Genomic DNA, 27,957 nt, shown 5'->3' on the forward strand with positions numbered 1-27,957 from the left:
CGGCGGAGGAGCTGGACGGCCCAGCTGCAGGCTAGTGAGGAGTTTCACAACGGGCGACATTTTTCACACAAATAACAGCTTTAAATGTAATTTCTTTTTTTTTGGCGGGTGGGGGATTACCGGAGGGTTTCTGTGCTGTTGCTGGATCTAATTTAGGCGTTCTTTGAAGTTGTCCGCTGTCAACAACTCGTCGCCGATCGACTGGTTTCCAACGTCCGACCGGACGGAGAGAGGGACGCTCTCCGCCGCGGGAACGTCGGAGCATTCTGTCTCCCCCCTCTCTCTTTTATTTTGTATTCATTTTTTTAAAGCACTCTGAAGACACACAGAAGAAGTGTATGAAAAATAACAAAAAAAAAAAAAAAAAAAAAAAAGGTGTCCGACATTTTCCGCCCCATCACTCTGCAGCGGCGGTTACCAGTCGAGGATATTAAGCTCCGTGTTTGGATACTAATATATTTTTGACCTGAGGAAAGGAAAAGGGTGGAATCGGCCGAGACAAAGGTAAGGAGGGCTCCGAGCGGGGAGCCGCTAACGAGGCTGGTGGTGACGATGATGATGATGATGGTGATGATGGTGGTGGTGGTGGTGGTGTGGCTTTATGGCAGCAGACTTTGAGAGCAGCAGCAGCAGCTCCTTGTTTTCTGATCTAACCGGACCACCAAAACAACCCCCGTGTGTGTGTGTGTGTGTGTGTGTGCGTGCGTGCGTGCGTGCGTGCGTGTGTGTGTGTGTGCGCGCGAGAGAGAGAGAGAGAGATCCTAGCCACTCTTTACTCTTTACGGAAGTCAAGTCGTTAGATTGACTAGAAAAACAAAGCGCCGTGTCAACGAGGGTGCGAGCCAAAGTCTGAACTTTGGGATTTATTTAATACAAGTTTAACTGCCACACTTATTTTTCACACCGTTGTGTAAACTGGGGCGAGAGATTTGAGATTTCTGACCAACATGGTAGGAAATGTAAACGTTTTGACTCGCAAAGATCTAAAATTCCATCTTCAGTTAATACATGACACGGTGAAGTTAAAAAAGGCAACACAATCATATCGATTTAAAGCACAAGCCTCGTTTGCAAAAGTTAGTCTCCTCAGCTGTGCCCCGTGTTCTGTTTGTTTAGTTACAAAGGAGAGACAGACGGGGTGATACATCCAGCGGTCGGGCTCTGAGTGTGCGCTTCGCAGCCGAGAACAGGGCTTTGTCCGCCGCCATCCTGCGCGTACGGGGGAGGGGGTGGCGGTGATTTACCGCACCTTCGCTGAGATTACGGGAAGAGAAAACACACAGCGATCCCCTTGTGTAAAGGACTCAACATGTATCCACAAGGCCGGCATCCGGTAAGTAGCTCTCTTTGTCGCTGTTTGTAAATTGAAACAACCGCACCACCCATCAAAATAGCCTAATTAGCTCGTCGGAGTGGAGCTGCCGATCCACACCTTACTATTTATGGTCTGCATCGGCGCGGCTGAGGCGCTTCCCACTGCCAGCAGAGAAACTGGGCTATCGTTCATATTGGTGATAAGATCAAAGATTTTCGTTGAACTCTAGAAAGCAATCATCACCTCCTCCTGGAAGCTGGTTTAATTTCTCAGCGCAGTTTGTTATAGTTGCGTGTGTGGTGCTATAAGGTTAACGGTGCAGCTTACTCTGAAACCACAGTGATTTTAAGTATTCGTCCCTCATCATCCTCTACTCTACGGTTCAACACGACTTTGAGGATGGATGACGTGACCCTCCTCCTCTGTCATTGCACATGTTCAGTGAAAGCAACTCTCTATGATCCTGTACTCAGAGCTCAGGGGGGGTTACAAAGAAACATGAGGAGGAGATGGTGTGCGAGGGAGATGAGGCTATTATATGGACTGTGATGGCGGTATTTACACCTGTGGTGTCTCTAACCTTGCACTTTGCAGGCACCTCATCAGCCAGGGCAGCCTGGTTTTAAGTTTACTGTGGCAGAGTCCTGTGACAGGATCAAAGATGAATTTCAGTTCCTGCAGGCCCAGTACCACAGGTAATGACCAGTCTGCTGTCAACAACACGACTTCCTGGAAAGAATAGGAAGAGGAAGCTGCCGCTCTTTTGTTCCATTTTTGGGCTCAGTGTACCAAGACAAAGATTTTCATTCTTAATTATGTGGTGTTGAATTATTTCCACAAATTAAACATAAATACTTCCCACTCTTTTCTTTCCTAAGTCTTAAGGTGGAGTATGATAAACTGGCCAATGAGAAGACAGAGATGCAGCGCCACTATGTCATGGTAAGAGCAATCATTATAAATCTGTGAATGTGATTTAAGTGTATCCGCCCTTATGCCTAAGGTGAACAGTCACAGGTGCTGCCGCTGTTGTGTTTTGCAAAGGCCATGTTAGCATTTGTCCGTTCTTGCTTCTGTTGACTCATGCTTGTGTTTTCTTGGAGAAGAAGATGCAGCATGGGGGTTTGTGGAGAGGCAGTTGAAACTCTGGCAGGGGTCAAATGTCCATCTATTGATTGTAGGGTGTGACAGCCCCCCACTATGGCTCTGGGGTCCTCTTTATGGCCCTGCACCGCCCTTCCCTAACACACCCAACATGACCCACTGGGGGTTAATGACTGGTCTGCTGTCTTTGTGCATGAATCACAGGGTTTCCTGCACTCATATTATACTCTCCTAAGTGAACTATGAGGTCGCCCGGACACTTAAGACACACCCAGGGGTCTTTCAGATATTAGGAGGCTTTGTGTGTTTATTTCTAAGCATAAATCTTTTAAACTGCTTACTAGGTCCAAGCCTGTAATGTAACAATATTCCCAGGAATGCTTTTTTTTCCCCCTATATGTGAATACAATAGAATATGATAAAACGTTAAGATGTTTAGTGAAATAGTTTACTTAAGTTTTGTTCTTTGTACAAAGGATTAATAGTTTAAACTTCCTTTCAATCAAAAATGCTCAACATTAGTTATTTCTAGGCCCTTAGATGTTAATGTTGCTAATTTTCTTTGTCGTTCATGGTTGTGTTTGTGTATTTAACATTTTTTTGGACAAATCCCAGTCTTTGCAATTCCAATAAAAAATAAGAGAAGAAACCAATAACATTGAAAGACATTTTCAATAAGTGAAAGAATTTTGTGCTGCTTGACATTTAGCTTTGCCGCCACGTGTACTCAGTGCTTTCACCAATTAATATGAAAGTACTGCGAAGTTTTACATTTTAAAGATTGCTTCTAACCTGCAATTAAATTATTTTACATCCCATTCTGAATTCATCAGTGATCAAATGGAGAGAATAAAATCTGTGCTTCTGCAAAAACAATGTAGTGCCCAACCGCATTTCTTTTGGTACAGGAAACGTTGCAAAAAAAAAAAAAACCCTTAGTCTTTATCGGAACAGTGATATAACCTAAACCTAACTCGAATTTTGTGTAGTTGTTAGCTTATCTTGTTTTTACATGAAAGGAATGACTTCCACCAAAAGCAGCAGCATGTTTGTTAAATATTATTATCCCTGTGAGGAACCAGAAGGTGGTGGGAGTAGGTATAATAAATGGAAACAGTTTGCTATGTGTTTGATAAACAAGACAGACAAACTATTAGGCTTTAGTTTGTATCTGGTGGTGGGCTCACAAGCTTTTGGCACACAGCAGCAGATAGTGTTGTGTTCAATAATAGCATTGGCTTTTCCCTTGGTTTTTGAAGCCATAGACAGTGTTTGTGCTCAAAATCTGGCAGTGCCTGGTAGAAGAAAACAGGAACAGTAGCCAGTCATCTGTCTACCGTGGCTGCAAAAAGTACATGAAGTTTTCAACCTCTTTGTTTAATGCCCTTGTTTAGTTGTTTTTTTTTTTTTGTGGGGGGGTTGTTTTTTTATGGTTCCCTCCTGTGCCCAAACATGTATTCAACTTGTCTTTTATTGTTTGGCTGCTTTAGAGTACTGAAAAGATATCAGAAACAGCCACCTTCTGCTTTTTTCAGCCTGGTCGCCCCAACAAGTTCTCTGTTAAAAAGTTACGGGCCTCATATTGTGTTGTATACAATTAAGGCTGAATGCATCATAAAGAAGAACCTAAAGTTTTATTTTATTTTTTATGTTCTCTATTTTGCAGTACTATGAGATGTCATATGGGCTCAACATTGAGATGCACAAACAGGTATGTAGTCGTATCAAATGTACTGTGTGAAGCCAGAATAATGTTGTTTTTTTTTTTCCCTTAGTGGTGAAGAAATATGAACACCTACACATATCTACTAACACACACATACCTGACCTTAGCTTCTGCCCTCATACTTTGCCTTTTGAAATCATACACATACTGGCTTCTTGTAGTGAAAATGCTGACAGGCTAAACAACACGAAGGGCATGCTGCCTGATAGGGATGGCTTGATAAGATTAAAGCGAAGTATTTGGCAGAGTCTGAGAGGATGTGCTTTTGTGTGTTTTGTCCTTCTAAACGTGTGTACGTGTGTGCATGCACATAATCATATGCCTACACAACTCCGCATCTGCTTCTTCACAGCCAGCTGGGCTAAAAGCTCCTTCGTTCAGCTGCCACCCAGCACTGGGCATCATACTGCAGTGCAAAGATTTGTACAGATGAATATGGCGAAACCACCCAGAAAGAGGTTTCAGTGAGCTAGAGGCATGAAAGAATGAGAGGCATTTATACTGAAATCCCCTTAACCTTAGAAATAGTGACCACATTTCACATCAGACTTCTTCCAGTTGATCTTTGGCCTATTATGTAAAGGTGTGCTCTGCTATAGTGTTCCTGGGCAGACCTCGGATATCAGCTAAAAACTCTCCTAATGAGCCAGTATGCTAAAAAACACCAATAATTCACTGGGATCAATTTCCTAAAAAAACAAATATTTGCTGCCTTTTTGTATTTTTATTATGTTAAGTTCAGTATTTTAGTTTTAGATTGCTGGTTTGATAAAATCAGTTACTACACTCAGGACTTAAATGAATAGAATTACAAAGAATATTCTTGTGCTATTCAAGTTTCATGCAATAAACAACCTATTCTGGGAAAATTGTAAGTTGTGGCCCAAGTTTTGGTGATCACTTATAGGATGACTCATTAGTCCTATTTATTCATCTAAGTGGTTCTTTCACTGTCTTAAATGTAAGACATACCCCACTAGAAAAGTTGACCCCTGTTAATAGCACTGAAAATCAACAGTTATTAAAGAGCTGCTACAAGACTTTGTTAGCTGAGTGAAACCTAAATTTTTTTGTATTCTTTTCTTTATACTTCTTATTTATCAGCATAATCTTTTATGGTGTTCACTTATGAAGAGCAGAAATAGATTAACATGATCTGAAGGTATCCCCTTTTTATCTTTTGACACATTTTCATTTTCTCAGATTCTGTTTAGCTTTTGTCATATCTCCTCTCACCTCCTCCTTGTGCCCTTAAGCCTTTAACTGCTTCCCCTTCCCCTGTCTGCACCACCACCCCAATGACGTGATGTGAATGATGGCCCTTGTGTCATTAGCTGTTTGATATGATATATGAGAGTGAGAGTCTGTTGGACCGGGGGGGGGGGCTCCATGGCCCTCAGATCCAGAAGGTTAATGGCATTGGTGGGAGGTTAGCCCAGTTGGAACAGAAGCACACCACCCAATTCATCAGATGCAGCTTTTTCTCTCTTTTTTTTATGGTAGGTATGCACTATGTTGGTGCCGGTAGTGTGTGCTAAGTAGGCATGTTTTCTGTCTATCGAGGAACTTGAGACATCTCAACCCCATCCACCATTCATGCGCATTTTCTGTCAGGCACATATCACACAAATCAAGGTTGAAGCAAAGCATGGATGGGGGGGGTGGGAAATTGTTGTGGGTGGATGCTGGTGACGGTGGACAAGACTTGCTGCGAAAAGGGGGGTGGAGATTGGAAAGGCATGAGAGGCTTCAGGGTAAATGGGTTAATCGACTCATCCTCTCCTGTGCATCTTCTTTGTTTATCAATAAGCCCGGTGGAGTTGACCGAGCGCTGTGAATAATGCATGATTCCTGCCACCTCCCTTCTTCTCTGCTTTCTGCCATCTCTGGTGTGTTTGTGATCATCAGGGAGAGGTAAACAGACAGCCTTTAGCTGTCCATGTGATCTGGTGGGAAGGGAGGGAGGCTGGATTATTGGATGCAGGCAGGCACATTACGCCACTTGTGTAGAAGATTTATTGCAGTGTGGGGGGAAGAAAGATGTGATAACTCATTTTGTGTTGTTATTGCTACAAAGCTGGATTGAAAAGCTCGGGAATGGGCACAAACTCACTCATAAAAATAAATACTCGTATCCCTTACATGGTTGCACCAATGGTGTCTATATGCAAATACACTGTAATTCAAGTTTCAACACAGACAGCCTCTCCTGCGCTGCTGCTGATCTGAATGGCTGCTTGCTAAGGGATCTGCATGGCTGTTGGGGGGTAATTTGTTTTGACAGTGTCTCTTATGATGGCAAAGAGTGCAGGGTGGAGGTAATCACCCTGGCTTGCTGTCAATAAGTGATTTTAATTAGCACAACTTATTAGGCTGCCTCAGCAATGTGCCCTGCTGACTTTGTGGTATGGGTGTGGTGGGGGTTGCTTTGTTTTTCACAACCTCTGTTCTCTGTTGTGCTCCCTGTTTATCTCTCTTGTACACTTGCCTGGGTTTTGGTCAAAGCTCACTCTTTGATATATTGAGAGCAACGGGAAAATGAATAGAAAAAAAGCGATCCCACAGATTAACAATCAGTGTATCATATAGCTTATTATTAAATTTGGCTACTTGCTTTTGTTGCATGCCTTTTTGCGAATCAGATTCATCCATCCGTTTCCCCACTTCTTCAGTGAAAGAGGGAATGGAGAGAGTTCTTTATCAGGTAGGGTCATGTCCGTTTCCTGGATGGATGAAGAGGGTGTAAAGGAGGAGCAAAGAGCAAGAAAGAAAAAAAGAGAGCTTGTGTAAATGAATAATTTATACTGGATTCCTGGAATTGTTTGCCAAGGTGATGATGGCCGACCTGTCTCTAAGCCAAAACAAACTGTCTACGAGAACACACAGAGTCTCTCAAGGGAGTTTGACGAGGTTACTGGGGGCTGTGAGACAAGCAAGAATGGCTGGTTGAACAGAGTTACACAATTAGTTTCTGGGGGGGCGGGGTTGTGTGTGTGTGAGAGATTGTGTACTTTTACAGCTGATGATGGTTTTGTTTGTCAGTGTTGTGGTGAAATGGAAGAAAAGACTGCGTTTGAATGTCTGTGCACATGAACTACATAATTCAAAATAAGAACTATGAATAAATATTGTATAAATTATGAGGATTTGAAATCTAACTAAATCAAATGAAATCTGTTGTAAAACAACACATTTCCCTATGCTCCCCACAGAAAAGGACACCACTTAATTTTTGCGTACATTTTCTCAAAATAGAATGACATGCAAAATATTCTTCATGCATTTGTAATGAACAAGTGCCTCTTTCTTCCTCAGTTCTGGATAAGACGATAATTCCCAAAGAGCCATCTCTACCCCTCCCCCATCATATGCAGTTGCTTTCCTCATCAATTGAATCCTCGTCAGAGACAGTGCTTTCCACTTGGGGGCTAATGCCTCGAGTGACAAACAGCCAAATGGCTTTCAACGCACCATTGACAGAGGGATGCAATGGAGAGAGAGCCTCTCCAAACTCTGGTGCTACTAGACAACCCTGAGTACCTGTAATTGTGGAGCTGCAGTGAAAAGCTTCTGCTGGCTCAAAGCCTTTTGTTTTCAGTGGCTTTAAATATCAGTAAACTCTTTCCAGTGCTTTTCTATGCCACTAAGAGCACTGGGGAAAATAGTGGCTCCAAAGTAAAGTATGAGTCATGTAAGAGTGCTACAAGTCATTGGTTGTGATGTGCTATCAGTATTTTCCTCCTTCAGTATGGCTGTCAAAAAGTTGTGTAAATAAGCCCAGATGCCCTTCGTTACAAATACGAAGTCTGCTTGAACAGAGTCGAGTAACTAACGTTGAAAAAGATGTAACTCATAAACCACGGCACTGTGTTCAGTTGAGGGTTTTTACCAAATATCTTTTAGGTTGATATGTGAGGCATGTTTGCCCTGACATCCTCTGTCTTCTTAGCACCTGACAGGAAAAATGTCCCAACATCAATATTGCTGCATTTAGAGCTTGAAAGCAAAAACAAAAATGGATGCATAGGAAGTCTGTTCTATTGTTTTATTTCCTGGTTCAAATGTAATAGTTGAGCTCTGGAATTAATTTCAAAGGAAGCAAAGGGTTCGGGAAAATGTAACCTTACAAAAACCCTCAACACAACTCAGCATGTTGTCAGCTCTCAAACCACCTGGTGCCTGAGCTTGCTGTTCAAAACGAACCGCAGGGAGAAATCTGTGTGTTTTTTAGCACAGTGTGCTGAGCAATTCAACACACGAGGAAGAGTACACCTGCAATCCATGAATGTTTTCGGCTCTGGAGTGGTGATTTGGTAGAAACAAATGAATGCCTTTCTTTGTCAACTGGTTTGTGGTGAGGGATTGTAATACTGTTGCTCTAATAGCTGAGTGTGTCAGCATACCCTTGTCTCCGACAAACCCCATGTTGCTCCCCTTGCAGCCATTTCCAGAGAAGTGCTGTGATACCGAAGCACTCTAATCCTACTGTGTGTCATTGTAGCCAGCCCCCGCTAATGATGATGGTTTATGAGTCTCCACAGAACCCCTCCTCCCACAACCCACTCCCCCCCGTCTGCCCCCCTTCCCCCACCCTCACCTCCTCTTGCCCACAGTTATCCCTCATTAATTTCCCGTGCCGATCAGATCGACAGGCCGAAAATTCAATTTAATGACCTGCCTCTGTGCTGCACCTAATATGATTTTACAGGCTGTTCTGGTCAGGGCCCCAGCCCAATTTACATAACGATCAGCCGTGCCAGATAGCGTTGCCCCAGCAACAGAAGAGGGGGAAGGAGGAAGGAGGGAGGGCACAGAGGAAAGTCGTGGAGATTAGCATGAAGGGATGTGAAGAAGCATTTGAAGGAGGAAGGAGGGGGAAGACTAGATGGAAAAGAGAAAGAGAGAGAGAAAGAGAAAAGAGAGAGCGCAGTGAGTCTAAGGTCAGACGGGGGTTGTGAGGTAATTCCTGACAGGCGAGTAAAGGTCTGTCCCCTCTTCTTTCCCTCTTTTCCCCATCTCCAATCTTCCAAAAAAGGAAAGCGTGACACAGAGGTTGTGCAAAGGGCCACTGGCACCTCCTCTCCCCGTTTTTCTGCTTTCTCTTTCCTCCGTCCCCCCTTCACAGTCAAACAAGGTTAAGGGAGAAAATGACTGGAATGCAGCACCGTATAAAATGGCGGGAAAGACCTCTTCACCCTACACACACCTGCTGGGCCTCCACCCCTAATCTCTCAGAATCAATTAGTTCACCTACCTCAGTTCAGTCAAACCACATTACCTTAGTGTCAAATCAGAAGGTTTCACTTCACCATTCATCACCTCCAAATCCCCCCACCTCTCTCCTTCATCCCGCTTTCTATCATTGTGTTTCTACCTCCCTCCTCCTCTTATTCCTCCTCCCTCTGTGGAAAGAACAGATGAAAAAAGGAAATGGGTTTTGGCAAAATGTCTTGGGACTTTCAAGTGTGGTAGACGGGCAGAACAGTATGTCAATTTGTCTAAATGCAGCGATGTAAAGTGCTCTGTTTGTTGAGCCCGGCAGTATCATCTGACTCTCCCAGCTAATATTCCATGGTCGATACCGAAGATACCTCTGATAGATAGGACCAGAAAGTTAACCTGTCTGCTTCAGCGTTCCCCACCCTCCCTTCTATGGGCTGTAATTATGAAGTATGGACCTCATTAAGGTCTCTCCAGCCAGATGGTATTAGCATATTTCAGACTCCTAATGAAATAAGGCCTAATGGAGGCAGGAGAGAGAGGGAAGTAAATTTATTCTAAGGCGGTCCCAATTTAGTTAAGAAATACATGGACTGCCCACATATACGCTGGAAACATTTATGCATGCCCTTTTGTATTATAGGTAGTTGAACTGCTTGATTACAGTGTCTCCTGTGGCATCTAGTGCACTGAAAGATTAATTACAATATTTTGTCTATTCTCCTACAGACTGAGATTGCCAAACGTCTCAATGCAATTCTGGCTCAGATCATGCCGTTCTTGTCACAAGAGGTGAGTGTCAACAAAGCAAAGGATGTAAATGAGACTTTTCATTCACAAAATATAGTAACTACAGGAAATTGTGAGGATGGTGATTGTGCACAGATATTGTATCAATTACATTTTATAAACCTGAATTCAAGACACTCATTACATATCTTTTTATATAATTAAGAAAATAAAAACATGCTAACCACTCATCATTGCCAAAACATCTGACACCTTTCGTCTTTGACCCTTTGTTATGTAACAAACTGCCAAACAGGACGCAAAATATATGAATGATTGTGCTGCTGAACCTGCATACATCTGAAGAATAAAGCAGACAAGACTAAACATGCAGGATAAAACTGGCTTTGCTATAATTGACTGATTTCAGTTGTAGTGATTTTTATTAACCCTGACCACTCTGCCATACATAACACTCATTCAGAGTTTATATTTTTTTACTTGTATTATTGACTTTGAATAGGATTCAATTACCTTTCTAGTGTAGGAGCATATGTTTCCCCTCAGCTGTAAAGAGCTTATTTGTGCAGATGCCCACTTGTAAACCCTGTTTTTTGTAATATCTTCTTCACCATCGGGATTCTCATCTTAGTGTTTGTGTCTTGCAGCATCAACAGCAGGTGGCTCAGGCTGTTGAACGAGCCAAGCAGGTGACAATGACTGAGTTGAATGCTATCATCGGGGTACGTGGACTTCCCAATCTGCCTCTCACTGTGTGTATACCCCCTCTTCTTCCTTCATTTGACCTGAGGGCAGGGGCAAAGTTGCATATATAGAGGACAGCTGCCATTTCAATACAAGCACAGGCTATTCAAGCATGTCACATGCTTTATACAGGTTTATAATGCCTTAATGTGCGTCAGTTGAAGTATTGAATTTTAGGAAAAATCGGAAAAAGGGTAACAGATTTAAAAAAGGAAATAGTGTATCTTGTTAATCTGGGATAATTTCCTCTATAGCATTTGAATGTTCAAACTGAATAAAAATTGGCAAGGCCATGTCCTTTTCAATCATGCAGACTTGCCCCTGTTTCCAGTGTTTTATTATGTTTTTATTTGAGTTCACAATGTTTACAATGTGCTCTCAATATGGTGTTAACAGCTGTAATTACATCGAATGCCAGTTAACTACAACCTATGGGCATGCCTGGTGCAGTTCCTAACAGCAGCTCAGTTCTGATTTTCTCCTCCCAGGCAGAGTCAAAGAACAGTAACACAGTCTGGGCTCCGATCAGATCATGGGGTTGCTCAGGTTTCACTTTGGCTGCGCTTTAATTAGATAAAAGGTTCCAGCCAACAGGCTTAGCCTACCTCTGACCCAATAGCAGGAGGAATTAGAGCAGTCAGGTCAGGACAAGTATTGTGATTGCAATGGAGATTAAAGCAGTATGGATTTAACAGGCAGCGAACATTAGTAAGGTGTAATGGTTAAAAGATTTAAGGCTGCGCTCAAGCAATGTCATCAGAGTGGGAAGAGCAGGAAAATCTCCTGTTATTTTAAATTAGGGGTGTTCACACATCATTTCTTGACAGTTAGTGCTGAAGTCACATCATTTAAGTAGTTTAACTTGTGGATGATTAATATTGATAAATGCAAGTATTTAGGCACTTGCAGTTCCTTTTAAATTGGCCACCTATTAGTGTTAATATTGAGTTATATTTGCATGTAACTGCCAGCCATTGAGGGTTTGCAGCAAAGTCAACAATTTTTATCCTGTTTTTTTGTTTGCAGAAGCTATTAACATTATCTTCTTATTTATCTGCTCCTAAACTAGGTTTTCCTTCTTTTCACAACCTGGTTTTTAGGATTTTTTTTTTTTGTCCCTGAAGTTAGTATTCATTTATAATACTATAAGTCTAATTTTGTTAGTTTTGCATTGTTTCATTTAAGAGCTTCACCTGTAATATTCATTTTAATAGAGGAAACAAATTCACTTCAAAAATTAGTAGTTGACCTTTTAATTATAGCCACAAGTCTGAACCTACAAAATCCACTTGGGGCAAATATACTTTTTAGGTATTTGCTTTTCCATCTGCTTTTATTTAAAAAACGATTGAGGGCTACCTGCTTTTAATAGCCAGCTTGGACCCAGATGGATAACTGACCCTTTTGATTAGCCCTCTGTAACAGAGGTTAGTAAGCGGTTAGCTTGTCCCAGTTGTAGGGGGTCAAGTCTAATGAGAGGCGGATATTGAAATTCGATTAAGGTAAATGAGCCAGGAGCACAACCTCCAGTTTTCAAGGCAATTGCTTCCTATTTCCTCTCTCTTTCCCCCCTCTCAGTAAGACTATCTACAACAGGAGTGACCCAGCCTTCATTAAAAGTAGGCACGACCAGACAGTACACACACACACACACACACACACACACACACACACACACACCAGACTTTAATTATTGGGGTGAAGACGTGACAGTTGATCAATCTCCATGTCCCCACAGTGCGAGTCTTGTCATTAAAGTGATATTCAGGACTATCAGGCTCTGCCAGGTTTCTAGAGCTGTTCGATCAGTAAATGGATTTGAATCTCACACATACAGATTCACACTTGTGAGAAGTTTGTCTCACCACCTGCAGGGTGTATATGATCCAATTAATTTATATGTATGCAATACACAAAAGACCTGAAAAAACCAGAGTCCTGCTGACTTCTGTCATCCATCTTTGTTAATTAAATATATTCACATTTTAGCTGGTGGTTGAATAAAATAATCAGTGTGACTTTGAATGGAAAAAGAAACAATCATAAATGTGCCAACCAAAAAATATTGGTGAAGCTCAGTTTAACTGACTGTGTCAAGGACAGATGACAAAAGGGTTAGAGGGGAGAAAACAAAAACTTTTAAAGTGACTTAACAACTTGAGTGCCTCCATAATATTTAACAAAAAATAAAAAATAAATAAATAAAACATGAGCAACTTAAAACTTAAAAGTGGCCTGAAATGAACTTGGTTGAAAGACAAAGATGCAAACTGGGCTTCATTCATCTGCATTGGTTTGCATATTGCCAGAGGTGATAGATGTGTTTGATTTGAAGTGTTAGAGGTGTTGTCTCATTTCTATGATTTCTACATAAGGCAATATTGTACTTGGAAAATGTTTAACAAGACACTCATAGTCAGCGAGATACTCAACTGCCCTTTTGTAAATGCTAACCTGAACATGCAGATTTCATACAGCAAGGTTTTGTTTTTTATTTCACTGTGGTTCATTTGCTTACAAGGATATCCTCTGTGAAATATTTACATTTTTTTGAGATGTGCCACATATTTCCATCTGGTTTGAATGTGTCCACAGTAACACAGGACTTGAGTCCATCTGCATCTACACATTGTGTTTTGGGACGATGTACATGGACCTTTCATCATTTTGATCTTTGATAGCTCACCGTTTAATTTATATATTGTTTTTTACACATCATTGGCCCGAGATCATAGGCATTAGTTAATGAATTAAGCTTGGCATTTGTGTTGCATTTCATGAGACCTTGAGTTATTAGTTGGTTCATTGAGGGGAAAAAAGATGTTGTAATCTTAATTGTTCAGCAAATTTCTAAGAAAAGATTTCTCCCAAATCTCCACTTGAGCTGTATTAAATGTCAATGTCTATGGGTTAAACTGAATAACTTTCTATTTTGGACTATTGGTTTGACAAAATTAACAATATAAATATATCACATTTTTCTTTTTCATAGTGAAAGGATTAATCACTGAATCAAGGGAAGTGAAAATGCACATGAAGGGAGGAAATGACCATTAACTACAGGCCTAGTTTTGGTGCTTGTGACATTTTTTTGGCTGAATCTTTTCCTCTCTCATGTGAACAGCACAAGCAGCAGCTACTACTAACCTCCAAAACATTTCTGGTGTCTCAATCCTTTGCCAATACTGAAAACAGCCAGTCTGTCTTTAGGATACTGTGTAGTCTAATCTTTGTCGCGACAACTGAAGAAAATTAGTTGTAAAGCACAGGATAAGTAGGTAATGTGGTGATCATTGCCAGACTTATTAAGCCAGTCTGCCAGCTGGTTTGAGCTGCTGCTGTTGATGCTTGTTCCACCTGACAGTACTGTTCTGCAGGGAGCCAGCTTCGCCTACTTAACTTTAATTGCCTGTTTCCCGTGGAAGTTGCCTGAGCTGCAGCGGCATTTACACATAATGAAAAAAGATAAGTGTGAAAGGAAGCCAGCTCTTTATCCATGAATACTGAATTGGAAGCAATTTATTTTCTGAAATTTTGCCTCTTTTTCTTTACCCCCAGCCACTCCCTTCCTTTGTCTCTCCTCGCTCCTCTCCTCAGCCATAGCTCGCTAATGAGGCTTCTTGATAATGATCCCCGCACGCTTTTTCTCATTAGGCACACTCAATAGGGACGTCCCTGCCTCAATCCCCTTCTCGCTCTCTCTTTCATTCGCTTGTTATTTTTTGATTCTGTCCATCTCCCTTTTCTTGTTCTGGCTGCCCCTTTCTTTCTTTTTTCTCACTTTTCCTATTTCCCAACAAGTAGGCTTCTGGGCACACCAGTACAATATCGATTAACAATACCGCCCCTCAGCTGCTTATATCTGCTGTTCGATTTTAGGTCGAGCTCGACATAATGAGCTGACTGAATAATGGCCAGCTGCTAAACCTTTAAGTGTGGCAACCCACTGGATATACCCTTGTCTGGTTTTTCCATTTTATGTAATGAATGTATGGATGAGGTTACTGAAGTGCTATCTAGTAAGCAGAATAGCAATCATGTTTTTTTCTTTTTTCTTTTTTCTTTTTAGAGAGGCAGTTGATGGATGTGCTAAGTGTTATTTAACCTTGTTTTAAAACACTTGCTTCCCACTTGCCTGGTTACTTAACTCCTGTCTATCTACTCTCTCTTGTCTGGTTGCCTCTCACACATGGACATTCAGACCTCTTAGGAGGTGTGTGTGTGATGGGGGGGTTTGCTCTTTATATATTAGTGAGGACCAAATAGTAGATTGATCGCATAAACGTTTTTGAAAAGTAGCATGTGTAAGACAGAAGAAAGAATGTTTTATTAACACATTCTGAGTGTGACACATTGGTGCCTCACGACTAGGACTTCAATGATTTGTTGACGTTATCGATGATATCAACCATAAAAATTTGTCGACTATACGATACGTGAATTTGTTTTAAAATTACAAACAGTCCCACCAAGAAATCAGGGAATTATTGAAAAAAAAAAAATAAATAAAATTGGTAATCGAAAACAAAAACAATCATTCGCTTCAGCCCTACTCATGACATGGGCTTTAATTCACAGCCAAATACTCAAGACCCTCCAAAATTGGAAAAGGAAAAAAATAAATTATAAAACAGCAATGTTTTCAAAATGAATGTATTCTACTCTTTTTTTTTTTTTTTTTTTTTTTTTTACTGTTTCAGTAATCCAAGACCTTGAATCAGAATAAACCACACTGTATATCTACTACAGAACCTGTCTTTCTCTCACAGTGAATGAGCTGGATCAGCATGTTGGCAGTCACTGTCAATCTGCTATTATGCATAAATGGTTTGGCCTTGAACTAAATGTTGTCAAAGCCGGCTCTAATGTACGAGTAGAGTGCGGTCATTCATGGATTCACTTTCCCAGCCGACCCATTTGTCCTCTGCTTTGTCTCTTGTCTCTCCACATTTGTTTACAGCAGCAGCAGCTTCAGGCTCAGCACCTCTCTCACGCTGCCCACGGTCCCCCAATCCAGCTGCCCCCACACCCGTCAGGCCTACAGCCACCCGGCCTTCCCCCAGTGACAGGCGCTGGCTCTGGCCTGCTGGCTCTGGGTGCTCTTGGCAGCCAGGCCCACCTGCCTGTTAAGGATGAGAAGAACCACCATGACCTGGAGCACCGAGGTGAGGAGCACAGCCTGCCACACAAACTGCCTGCAGCATGTTAGTGCTGATGGGTGATCGTAACTGCCAAGAGTTGGTTCTACCAGTCAGTTGCATTTATCATATCATTTAAGTACAATGATATGGTAAAGATATAGGTTCTTAAGTAGAAGCCAAACACAGTTTGATAATGGATTTTGGGGGGGGGGGGGAAGACAGTAAAGAAGTGAGTCCAGATGGTAGTAACAAATTACTCTTAATTATAATTATCTGTATCTTTTTTGTTAAAAATGGGACCACAGTCTAGTAAATGAGTGTTAATAAAAGGGGTTAAGTTAACTTCCTAAAAGTAACAGCTTTATGAATGATTTCATAAATACTTTATAGTTCAATTATAACTGATTAATTGACACTCTTGAATTGCCAAGCTGTGGCACATTCTATTAATAGTACTTTTATTGCTGTTATCGGATTAGATTACATAGTAGCTGTACTAATTTTTGTTTTGCATTTCTCTCTCCTGGCCCCTCATCTTTTCACTCGCCTCTGGCCATTCCTCTGAAAGAACGCGAATCGAGCACGGTAAGTTGACTCTCCATCTCCCGTGTCTCTTGACTTTGCTGGTTCCTGGCTCACAGTGTGTGGTGATTAGGTGTACTTTACATAGACTTAAGCCCACTGTTCAGGAGAAATTCTTGCTCTGTGTGTAAGAACATACACATTTTTGTACTCCGGGGGGTATAAGCTGACTGAAATCAAATAATGAAGTCTGGCCAAATAAGCCAGTGCCATCTAATCCAGGTGGAAAATGACTCCAATCACTGGGCGAGGATTAGTAGTCAGCTACCTCCTTTAATTTCAGCACAATTAAAAATGACTTTGACTCTCCTTCTTTTCTTCCCTCACCACTTTAAAGGATTTACTTTTGCATTTGTCCAATCCCGGACTCCTCTTTATACTCTATGGCTCTCCTTTTATTTTGCACACAACTATATTTTCTTCTTATACCATTGTTTGTCTCCATCGCTGCCTCTCACTATCACTATCTCTCTCTTCTTCTCATATTAAAGACCTTGTTTATTGGACTGACTTAAAGCTCTCAGTGAGCTTAAGCATGATGCTCTGGTGGATCTGCTCGGCCAGATTGAGTTACCACTGACTGGCTCTTCTCAATGGGGCCACTCATGTCTGAAGGGAACCCAAACTCTCCCTCATTCCGTGTGGTAACAAGCGGCTGCCGATTCCACCTTAGTTTATCTTCCCACCAGCCTCCCCCTGCTGTCCTCTCCAGTGCGTGCGCACACACATGCAAACAGTCTTCTTGCTCTTGTTTTCTCAGGTCATCTGATACCAAAGTTGGAGGCAAGTGCAGGTTTATTGAGTCTTAGCAATTCCTTAAAGGTCACAGGCTCAGATACACAGACAGGCTGTAGTGCAATGTGTGATGTTATTCTGGCAGGCAGTGTCTTCACACCATGCCAAACTAAAACTCTTCTTGTGGCTTCCTTTTCCGCAGTAGTAGCTCAACACATTTCCATATTCTGACCCTCAAAGTGGGGATGTGGAAATGGCAGGGGGCCGATGGATTTGCTGAAACTTTCAGGAAAAGTCTGATCCTGCGTGGTGGCCAAGTCAGGGGCAATTTCTAAAGGGAGTAGTGTGTGCATGTGTGCACACCATTTACTGCCCAACCGCAGTGTTTTTGTTTAATCTTCACTCCTCTTGGCTCAGTTTTTCTTAATGTCATCCTTTCACTGGGTTTTCAGGATGTTACCTTCACTGTCACTCTCCTTTTTCTTTCCATCATTTCCAGCCAAAATGCCAGACATCTTCCTTCTCCCTCTTTCTCCACATCTTTCTGTTTCTGATGGAGGCAGGGAGTTGTTGAGCTGCCCAACAGTGTGGGCTGGCCTCAGGGTTTACTTTCCTTCACCCCTCCTCCATGCCTGCCTGTTGGGTTGTTTGGCAGTGCCATCCCACCACACCATTGCCCAGACTACAAAAATCCTGTTTGCAGCTTCTGAGAGGGTGCCAGCCTGTCCGGGCATTCTCACTAGTGGGGAGAACTCATTGCCACACTGCTACGCTCTAATGGCTTGCCAAGTTCCTTTCCTGTTTTGCTCTCTTGTCTTTCTTCCTCTTTTTTTCTCATTTTCTCACTCTGTCTCTTTCAATGCTCTTTTCTCTGCTGGCAACACCCCATTTGTGTCTTCACATTGCACTCTTGTCCAGGTTCCCTCAATAGCCTCATTCTTTCCTTCCTCTTTTTTGTTGTTGATTGATTTTCATGAACTTTGGTGTCAGTGATTTTCTGCAGTTTTTTTCACTGACGTGCGGGTTGTACAGTGACAGATCCTAGTCACTTTTGTTTTTATTTGTTCATACTTGAATGTCACTGTCAGAGAAAGTACAGTCAGGAATGCAAGCTGTGTTTGGTTTGAATTGTTCATGTTGCCTCAAGCGTGTCAGTCCAGGTCAGTCAGAGAGTCGACACAAGGATTAAATGCCAGGTTGTGTGTTTGTTCCTACACAAAATATGCTGTGCTCTGATCCTGCCTCACATTTTCTCTTCATTTCCACTCCATCTGCTGCAAATCACCTTGCTGTAAATTAATGCTTTTATCCTCCATTTGTGTTTTGTCTTTAGTGGCATTTTTTGTGTCTGGGGGTTTGCTCAGCTGTCTCATCTGTTTCCTACTTGCTCCATTGCCTTGGTGGCAGCAGTAGGGCTAAAATATCCCAGATCTTTCCCCATCTTTCCTAAATCAGTTCGGGATCATCATGCATTGAGCTTTACAGTCAATATTGCCCCTGCTCTGATAGACATGAAGCCTCCAGAGCCATGCCTGTACTTAAATGCACCATTTGACAATTCCTGGTTTTTATAGTTTCGGGTTTGTCTCTTCCTGCATTTAAGCCCAAAAAAAAAAAGGGAAATGCTCGCAAGATGGTCCCATTGGCGATGTTATACCCATTTGCAACAGAGAAACACTTGTTATTCCATATCACACATCATGATGGGTTAAAATATAGGAAGATTTAACCGCAATATTGGCTATACTCACTTGCTTTCATAATGCTCCAGGTGAACACACAGCACCACTGTATTGTTCATGGAAGCTGAAGTATATCGCCACATGGTACAGGTTATTTTATGGTTTTAAAGTTTTTAAACTTTTGAGAGTGTTCAGAGTCAAACATGTAGCAGACTGATTATGTGGTTTGTATGTTGTTGTTGGCAGAATAATTCAGTGTCGCCATCAGACAGTTTACGGGCAGCAAGTGAGAAGCACCGTGGCTCTTCAGATTATGGTCTTGACTCCAAGAAACGCAAAGTAGATGACAAAGACAGATATGTAAGTGTTTATTCTTGTGTGTAATGTTCCCATAAATGAGTAGTTCTGCTATAGCTATTGATGCTGATTAACATAGTGCTGACTGTATTTTGCCAGTCTTTAAAGAAAGTTACCCTTCATGGCAGAAGTTCAAACTATTTCTTGTCATTTCAAAGTACCACCTCTGTTTTGTTAATGCAGTGTTTTATGCAGATTTCTTATAATGGCCTGCAAAATATCTTGGAAAGAGGAATAGTCTGGCTTTTTTTAAAAGCAGGTAAAAGGGAGAATTCAATTCAAAAAATTAGTTTTTAACAATAAACTAATATGACTCAAATGTTTTCAAATGGATTAGAAATTCATTTGGTTTTCAGCAGTCTCAATTTTCCATGTAATTAACACCAAATTCACACTTCTTTTCTCAGGAACTTTCAAGACATCCAGAAATCATTGACTCCTGAAACTAAGCATCAGTTCATATGTTTTTGTATTATTTAAGTAAAATAAATAAGTGGTACAGCTGGCAAACCTGCCACCAAAACTGTAAATCTGGTGGTTTTGCATTTTGATTTTGTGGTCCAAAAAGATACGACTCCACATGTTCATGCTCTGTAATTTTTGCTGACTCCCAGTAAACTAAACCCGCCATGTCTTCATTTCAGGATAGTGATGGAGACAAAAGTGATGACCTTGTCGTGGATGTTTCCAATGAGGTAAAAATGCATCATGCTTGAACGGCTCAGTCACATTCCAATGTGAACACTGCATAGAAGCTAAATAGATCTCCCTTTTGCCATATGTCAGTCTAAGCCTCAACCAAAATTGTCTCTCACAATATTGGTTGTGCTTAGTGCTAAGTCTGTGTTTAGCTGCTGTATTTCTTTTGCCACTCATGCAGAAAGTAAGACAAAGAATACAAAGAGAAAGGGGAGTGACAGGTGAATGAAAAGTGTGTGTGTGTGTGTGTGTGCGCCTGTCTGTCTGTCTGTGAGAGAGAGAAGTATGAGCATGCATGTGTATATTTGTCTGTGTTTGCACATGAGGCCCCAGTTTGTTTGACCTACATGTACATGCCAGTGACTTCCCACCAGTGTGTTTGCTTAGTCTTTCTTTCTGTCTGTCTTATTTAACTCTGTAGGATCCAGCCACTCCTCGAGTCAGCCCAGCTCACTCACCTCCTGAAAATGGCCTGGATAAATCACGAGTCTTGAAGAAAGATGCTGCCCCCACCAGCCCTGCCTCTGTTGCCTCCTCAGGCAGCACGCCGTCATCCAAAGCAAAGGACCACGCCCATGTGAGTGTGAGGGACACACTGAAAGACTGGAGAGATGATGGATTTAGGAGGTTACAGTGAAGGGGTTGAAGGGTGAACTGACAGACTAAAGGGCATTTGTCAATTGAAGTGGGTGTCTGTGTGAAGAAGTAATGCACTGGAGGCTTAGCAGTTGGCTGCTATGAGGAGCTTGAAGGGGCGGAGTGTGGATGCACTCTCAGGAAATCAAGCCCTATGGCTCACTCCTCTCAATCTCTTTTTATGGCTTACCCAATAAATGGTCATTTCTTCCTCAGGCTCAGGCTGTAAATAACTCAGACATAGCAGTGGGGGAACTGCTGTCTTTTTTTTCTTCTTCTTTTTTTTTTTTTTTTTTTTATCTCATCCTCACCCTCCACAGCCCCCATTTTCTCTAATACTGAGGGTTGCACTGACCAGGCTCAAACAGTCCCTCTCCAACAGTTTTACATAAACCATTTCACAAAGGATTAGGATATATTCATTTGTCCACATGACCTCTGATTACATCCAGCTTCACTCTGTCTCTCATTACAGTGTATCACCAGGCTAAACACCACTACTTTAACTTTAAGGACATGGATTAATTACGAGAGAAGTGTAATCAAAGGTTTATGCCCCACGCCTGCCAGATACACACAAACATGAACACTGGCTGTTGTGAAGTGTCAGTGTTAGATTGGATTACCTTGAGTCACTCAGATTGTCACTTTAGATTTCCCTGCCATTGGGGGTATTTTTTGCCTCACTGGGAGATTTTCTCACTCTGGCACAGTCACTTTTATTTTTGTATGGCACACAAAGATCAAAGTTATCTCTCCTTCAGAATGATAAGTCCTCCACACCGAGCCTGAAGTCCAACACACCTACACCAAGAAATGAGGCACCAACACCAGGAACAAGCACCACTCCAGGACTACGGCCTCTAACGATGGGCAAACCACCTGGCATGGAGGCATTAGGTACAAGACATTCTTACACAACAATTGATAATTTTCTGCTTTAGGAAATTTTATGTTAATTTTTTATTTCATCTAGTTGAATATAGTGGAAATTAAGTCACATATAACCATGCACTCATTGTAATGAACCATAAACTATTATTGTCTCTCCCTTCTTCATAGTTTCTATAAAATCTTTTGTCTTCTGTAGCTGCTCCTGCCCTTCGTACACCTCTGTCAATTGCGGGATCTTATGCCACCCCATTTGCAATGATGAGTCATCATGAGATGAACGGTTCTCTGACTAGCCCTGGTGTCTACCCAGGTCTCATTTCACCCCAAATGAGTGCTGCTGCTGCTGCTGCTGCTTATGGACGCTCACCAATTGTAACTATTCCAGCTTCTGTTTACAATTTATGAATCAAAACACACATCTATTTTCACTGAGATATATATATATAGTCCTCACCAGTATCTGTTTGAATTATCCAACGTGGCTGTAGGTTGTAAAGTGTTTGCAGAATGACTTTGAAAAACTTGAGCAGCTATCCTGTATTTTCAAACTCATTGTGAATATTTCTGCTTGGCTAGCTGCAGCTTCTTGTGTGTACATAATGAGAGAGTACAAAGACAGCCGAGCTCCTTTACTTTGATGTGAGTTAGTTAGCATTCTAAAGGCTTAAAAAAAAAAAAAAAAAGGCTCACTCCCAAAATGCATTTCCATGTTTAAAAATCTCCCAGGCTTTCATTAGCATTAGCAAGTGTAATGTTGTAGCCTTGTGCAAAGCACGCCTGTATGCAATGAAGCTGATTTGCACCTTTTGGAGGGATTTGCCTGGAAACAATGGTTCCTGGGGGTGTTAGCAGCTTAAGTGGAGCATAGTTTTCAATTTGAATATTAGCTTTGTCTAATTCATCTTTGCAGGTTATCTGCTGTTTAAAGTTTCCCTCTTTGCTTGTGTAGGCGGGGTTTGACCCTCATCCTCACATGAGAGCTCCAGGCCTGCCAGCCAGCCTCACTTCGATTTCTGGAGGAAAACCGTGAGTATCTGTTTTTAATTTGCATTGTGTTTACCTATTCTTATTTAATCTCAGGTGATGCTTGTATGTTAGCTTAAACTGACCATCTTTTCCTTCCTCCTACTCTGCAGAGCCTATTCTTTTCATGTGAGTGCTGATGGTCAGATGCAGCCTGTCCCCTTCCCTCCAGATGCACTGGTAGGCCCAGGCATCCCACGCCATGCTCGCCAAATCAACACACTGAGCCACGGGGAGGTGGTTTGCGCTGTCACCATCAGCAATCCCACACGTCACGTCTACACTGGCGGCAAAGGCTGTGTCAAGATCTGGGACATCAGTCAACCAGGCAGCAAGAGCCCAGTGTCCCAACTCGACTGTCTGGTAAGTAGATGTTGCTGTCGAATGCACAGCAACACAAAAAAAGAGGGAATGTTTCAAGTCTTCCACATCATTATTATTGGTATTATTATTATTACTACATTACTACATATTTCATGACATCACCACAATTCAGTTCTCTTTAGCATCAAATGTTGCCCGAACCCACATTTTTTGCGTTTTGTTTGTTTTTTTGTTTTTTTTAAACCCCAAATTCCGACAGACAGAGATTTGAATAATTCAGCAGAGTCTCACTGCTGTGCTGAAATAATCCTTAGTGAGGGGAAAAAAAAGCCTGCTGAGTAATCATAGTCTGATTGGCCAACCCTGTCTGCCATTACCCAGCTCATTACTTCCTCCCAACTGCCTCCCATTTGTCATTTTGATGCTGCGGCTTCATGCTGCTCAACTTGTATGGCCTCCAACACCCTTAAGGTGCGTCCAGAGTGCAATTGGGTCTTATAAAGCCATCAGGGTACTGTTTTTAATTTGACCAAAAGCTTTCACAGTCCTATTGATCTCTGTCCTCCTGTTCTGAGTCAAGCCAACTACTAGCTCCAATCTCTCTCCCTGCAACTCTTGTTAAAGCTGACACCAATGTCTTCACTATGGCACGAAAGACTATTAGATACTCTTAAAAACTTGACTTACCAAAGAAAAGCTCCTCTTCAGTGTAATTGTAGAGGGTCTTATTATGTATACAGGGAAGTAGCCTATAAATCTTATATTCGACAGAACTGTATCGTAGTTTGTTTATCTTGCTGCTTCTGATGTTGAAGAAAATTACAGCTAAAGTACGCCCAATCATCAAGATATTCCCCTTTTGTTCCCACTCAAGAACAGAGACAATTACATCCGTTCCTGCAAGCTGTTGCCTGATGGCCGCACCCTAATAGTGGGAGGAGAGGCCAGCACGCTGACCATCTGGGACCTGGCCTCCCAGACACCCCGCATAAAGGCTGAACTCACTTCTTCTGCTCCAGCCTGCTATGCACTGGCCATCAGCCCTGACGCCAAGGTCTGCTTCTCCTGCTGCTCAGATGGAAATATCGCTGTGTGGGACCTCCATAACCAGACCCTTGTCAGGTCAGTGCTTTGGCTCAGGAGACCTATTCTTATCCAATAAAAATTTATGAATGTGATTGAGTAGAATTTTTTAATTCCTATTTGTTGTGTGAATAACATGTTTTTTTGACCACCAAACTAAAACACCCTCCATGCAAAAGTTGAGAAGGCTTTCTCTGTTCCTTACTTGATATGCATCATGTGTTGTTGCAGGCAGTTCCAGGGCCACACAGACGGCGCCAGCTGTATTGATATCTCCCACGATGGGACCAAACTTTGGACAGGAGGACTTGACAACACTGTGCGCTCTTGGGATTTGAGGGAGGGACGACAGCTCCAGCAGCATGATTTTACCTCACAGGTAGTGAGAAGTGCCCTTCCCTGGATCCAATACAACTTTCACATTCATCCCATGTTGGAACTAAATCACACAGTAGTGAAGAAAGTGTTGCAAAAAAACAGGCTTTGGTTGAAGTGATTAGTTTCTGATTACACTTGCTGGTCCCTTTTCACAGATATTCTCTCTGGGCTACTGTCCTACTGGGGAATGGCTAGCTGTCGGCATGGAGAGCAGCAATGTGGAGGTGCTTCACCATACTAAACCTGACAAGTACCAGCTGCACCTGCATGAAAGCTGTGTCCTCTCACTCAAGTTTGCTTACTGTGGTAAGTAACATCAAGGAAACACACAAACCTAAAGGAATAATCTTTAGGTGCTGTGTAGAAAGGAGAATAGATATTTGTGTTTTGCTAAGTAGTACAAGATGTAAGTAATTGATTAATTAGATAACATCTTTTCATGCATGTATAAATGACAGGTGGAGACATGTAAATGTTATACCCAGAGTATCAAAAGCAAAATCTGACCAAGTAACTTAAATTGTCATTTTGGGAGGGAAAAGATTGTTCTCCACTTCTCTACCAGAATTACAAACCTAAGGCACTTGAGAGCTTGGAACTTGAGAGTTGGCAATAGTGATGGACCAGAAATTAGAGGTTGTGATCTGAGTCATGACTTAAAATCTGTGCTTCCGTGCTGCAGAAGTGTCTGATGGCCAGATTTTTGATGTTTCAAACATTCACTAACGCACATGAATAAAAATCCTACAGTAAAAAATTTTTGTAATACCCATCTCAACTGTCCAAATTGCTCATAATAAGGGATGCTAGCTGTTTCCATGAACAAGGGGATGCTGTTGTTTCACAAAGAAGCGCATTGAAGAAATTTGTCATCGCTTGTTTAATTCAGATCATTCTCCCTTTTGGACATACCAGCTGGTTTTAGGTTAGGGCTTTGACAAATTAAGTTTCGCAGTTGCCTCACTGAGATATTTCTAGAAATGTTCATTTTGCCTCAAACTCCCCACAGCTCTGTCTCCTATCTCTGCCACCACAGAACTGGCTCATTCAAATGACGCTTGCAATTTCAGAGCTCTGTCACTAATTGAATCATTAGCCAAGTAGTCAGTGGGGTAATTAATCAGAGGATGATTTTAATAAGTATCAGAGAGGAAATATGAGTCTGCTTCATTATGTGCTTTTTAGGATTGTTTATATTTTATGGTCAATGATAAGGCTACTTTCATGGCCACATGGTAGCTGTTGGAATGCAACTGTAAATCTCTGCTGTAATCCTAGAAAAGACAGTGATGAGCAGGTTTGCAAGAACAAACATGGCTGTGTGTGTTGAGCACACAAACCTTCAGATTACGTTCTCAAGACGGTGTGTCTCCTTTCACAGGTAAATGGTTTGTGAGCACGGGAAAGGACAACCTGCTGAATGCATGGAGAACTCCTTATGGTGCCAGCATATTCCAGGTAAATCAGATAAACACAAATCCACTCAGGGACAGGAGGGAACATCGGTCTGTGGGGAGTTGGTTAGACAAAATAGCATCTGTTTTAAAATACAGATTTTGTAGATTTCCTTATGCTCAGTTGTCAAGATTCCACAACATGACTTTTGTGGAATAAACAAAGCTCATCTTAAACCCTTTGAACGCATTTACTAGCTTTACAATATTGTTGAGAATAAAACCATGATCTTTGGAAAAGTAATTATGTCCAACAAGTAAGTGTTTCACATTTTGGTAATTGTATATTTTCAACTATGACCAAACATTAAGTTAATATTAAGTCTTTTTTAAGATGTCGCTAATTCCATCTTCAGAAATTAGGATTTTCACTTGAGTTGAAAGCTGAGGACATCAATTTGATCTCTGACATCAATTCTTAATTAATACATTTTTTCTTCTCCCCCCCAACTGATTGACTAATAGAAAAATGGCATATGAGGAAGATTTCATGACCTTAGATATTCTTTTAATTTTACTTCCACAGTCCAAGGAGTCATCCTCCGTCCTGAGCTGTGACATCTCAGCAGATGACAAATATATTGTGACAGGATCCGGTGACAAGAAGGCCACCGTCTACGAGGTCATCTACTAAAGGGAAAGCCTCTGCTGCTCTGCTTCAGCACTTCTACTGAGACTACTTCAACTTTTCTCCCTGACGACCTATGGACGACAACAGGCTGAGACGAACTGAGGAGCTCGCGTGGTGGAAATCTGATGGATCTGCCTAAGGATGCTTATGCTGGAAAGATTTTTTTTTTTTTTTTTTTTTGTCCTTTGCTTCAGAGGGTTTATGTTTGGGTTGCACATTTTTTTTGTATCTTCTGATTTTCCTCTCCTGAGATTATTTGGGTGTAACCCAGTGAAGCAGCTGTTAATTTTTAAGAACCATGTTCCCCAGACATCTTGTGAAAAGTGTAAATATCGGATTAAATAAAAGACGTTTTATATATATTATAAAAATATATATATTTTCATGTCCTGGATGTACTTGTGATGATTTCTTTGGCCCACTCTCTTATGCCATGATATGTGAGTGGGAGAGCAGAACTTAGATTAGAACTTTTTAGTCATGTTACTCTTTGATTTTCCTAAACCACATCCTCTAGGCTGACCTTTTCAGACAGAGGAGCATGAAACTTGTAAATCAGGACATTTTGCGGGATTTAAAAAAAATGGCCTTTTGTCACAATGCTCTTACCGTATGATGGACACATGGTACAGTCTCTAACATGGATCCCTCAGACTCAGGCAGCGCCTTGGCTGGTTTGGACCGCTGTCGGACACTGAATTAGGAAAAGAGATGGATGTAAATTAATTTTTTATATATATATATATATATATATATATATATATATAAAAAGGCCTTTTAAAAGTGTACTGCTCTGTCCGTGCTATCTTTTTCTGTTTATTTTACCTTGTTAGATTATGGGAGATGGGGACTGTTTTGCCTAACCCGTGGACCTCAGCTGGCAGCATATGCACTGCGGCAGGCACAAATTGAATGACAATGTGCTTTTTTGCTAACTTAATGTAACAAGGTTGTTGAATTGCACCATTGATTTCCTGACCACAGACTAACTTCAAACAGTTCAATCTGCACTATTGGAATTCTTGTGCCCTTGATCTTATCAATCTTCCTGGAATATGTTTGTCTGGCTTTGGTGGGCTGAGTGGAGACACAAATGACCTGATTAAATGCATAGATCAGTCTGTCTGTATGAAAATATGATCACAGTGAAGGTAATGGCACTAAATATAAACCCAACAAAAACAAATTGGTGACTCAATTGTATCCAATGTTGACGTTAAGACAACAGCGATTAATTCTGGTTTCTACACTGTGCTCCTGTCAGCATTCCCCACAAAAAGGGGCAAAATGTGCTAGTCCCTCCGAATCACACCAAAGTATGTAGCAAATACTGTCAGCACTGAAAAGAAATGTACAGTTGTTAATAAATCAATAAAATTGTTTTTGTAGAATGGCCCCATTTCCTTGTGATTGACCTTCTCACATCTGTTTGTCTTTGGGGTCTCTGAAGGCCTCAGGTTGTGTGAAGCATTAGTCTCT

General features: G+C 41.6%; 1 protein-coding gene across 13 annotated transcripts; it reads left to right on the forward strand.

Annotated features, from left to right (window-relative positions):
* On the forward strand, positions 1-27,957 carry tle3b (TLE family member 3, transcriptional corepressor b). 13 transcript variants are annotated; one of them, XM_029498994.1, is made up of 22 exons: positions 1,298-1,333; positions 1,910-2,010; positions 2,194-2,257; positions 4,086-4,130; positions 10,095-10,157; positions 10,763-10,837; positions 11,482-11,500; positions 12,459-12,478; positions 15,823-16,031; positions 17,392-17,404; positions 19,246-19,359; positions 20,001-20,051; positions 20,477-20,632; positions 21,456-21,591; positions 21,782-21,957; positions 22,535-22,611; positions 22,722-22,971; positions 23,807-24,054; positions 24,247-24,394; positions 24,549-24,699; positions 25,775-25,851; positions 26,374-27,956. In XM_029498994.1, exons 1-22 carry the CDS (start codon positions 1,310-1,312, stop codon positions 26,479-26,481), a joined length of 2,325 nt encoding a protein of 774 aa, XP_029354854.1. In that variant the 5' UTR covers positions 1,298-1,309; the 3' UTR covers positions 26,482-27,956. The 13 variants fall into 13 exon arrangements, with proteins under 13 accessions (XP_029354846.1, XP_029354847.1, XP_029354848.1 ...); XM_029498986.1 differs by lacking the exons at positions 11,482-11,500; positions 12,459-12,478; positions 17,392-17,404 and adding exons at positions 1-504; positions 16,527-16,585 and having other exon boundaries at positions 1,117-1,333; positions 10,763-10,867; positions 15,823-16,024; positions 26,374-27,954; XM_029498987.1 differs by lacking the exons at positions 11,482-11,500; positions 12,459-12,478; positions 17,392-17,404 and adding exons at positions 1-504; positions 16,527-16,585 and having other exon boundaries at positions 1,117-1,333; positions 15,820-16,024; positions 26,374-27,954.

This window comes from Echeneis naucrates, chromosome 3 (genome assembly GCF_900963305.1).
Source record: "Echeneis naucrates chromosome 3, fEcheNa1.1, whole genome shotgun sequence".
Classification (NCBI taxonomy): Eukaryota; Metazoa; Chordata; class Actinopteri; order Carangiformes; family Echeneidae; genus Echeneis; species Echeneis naucrates.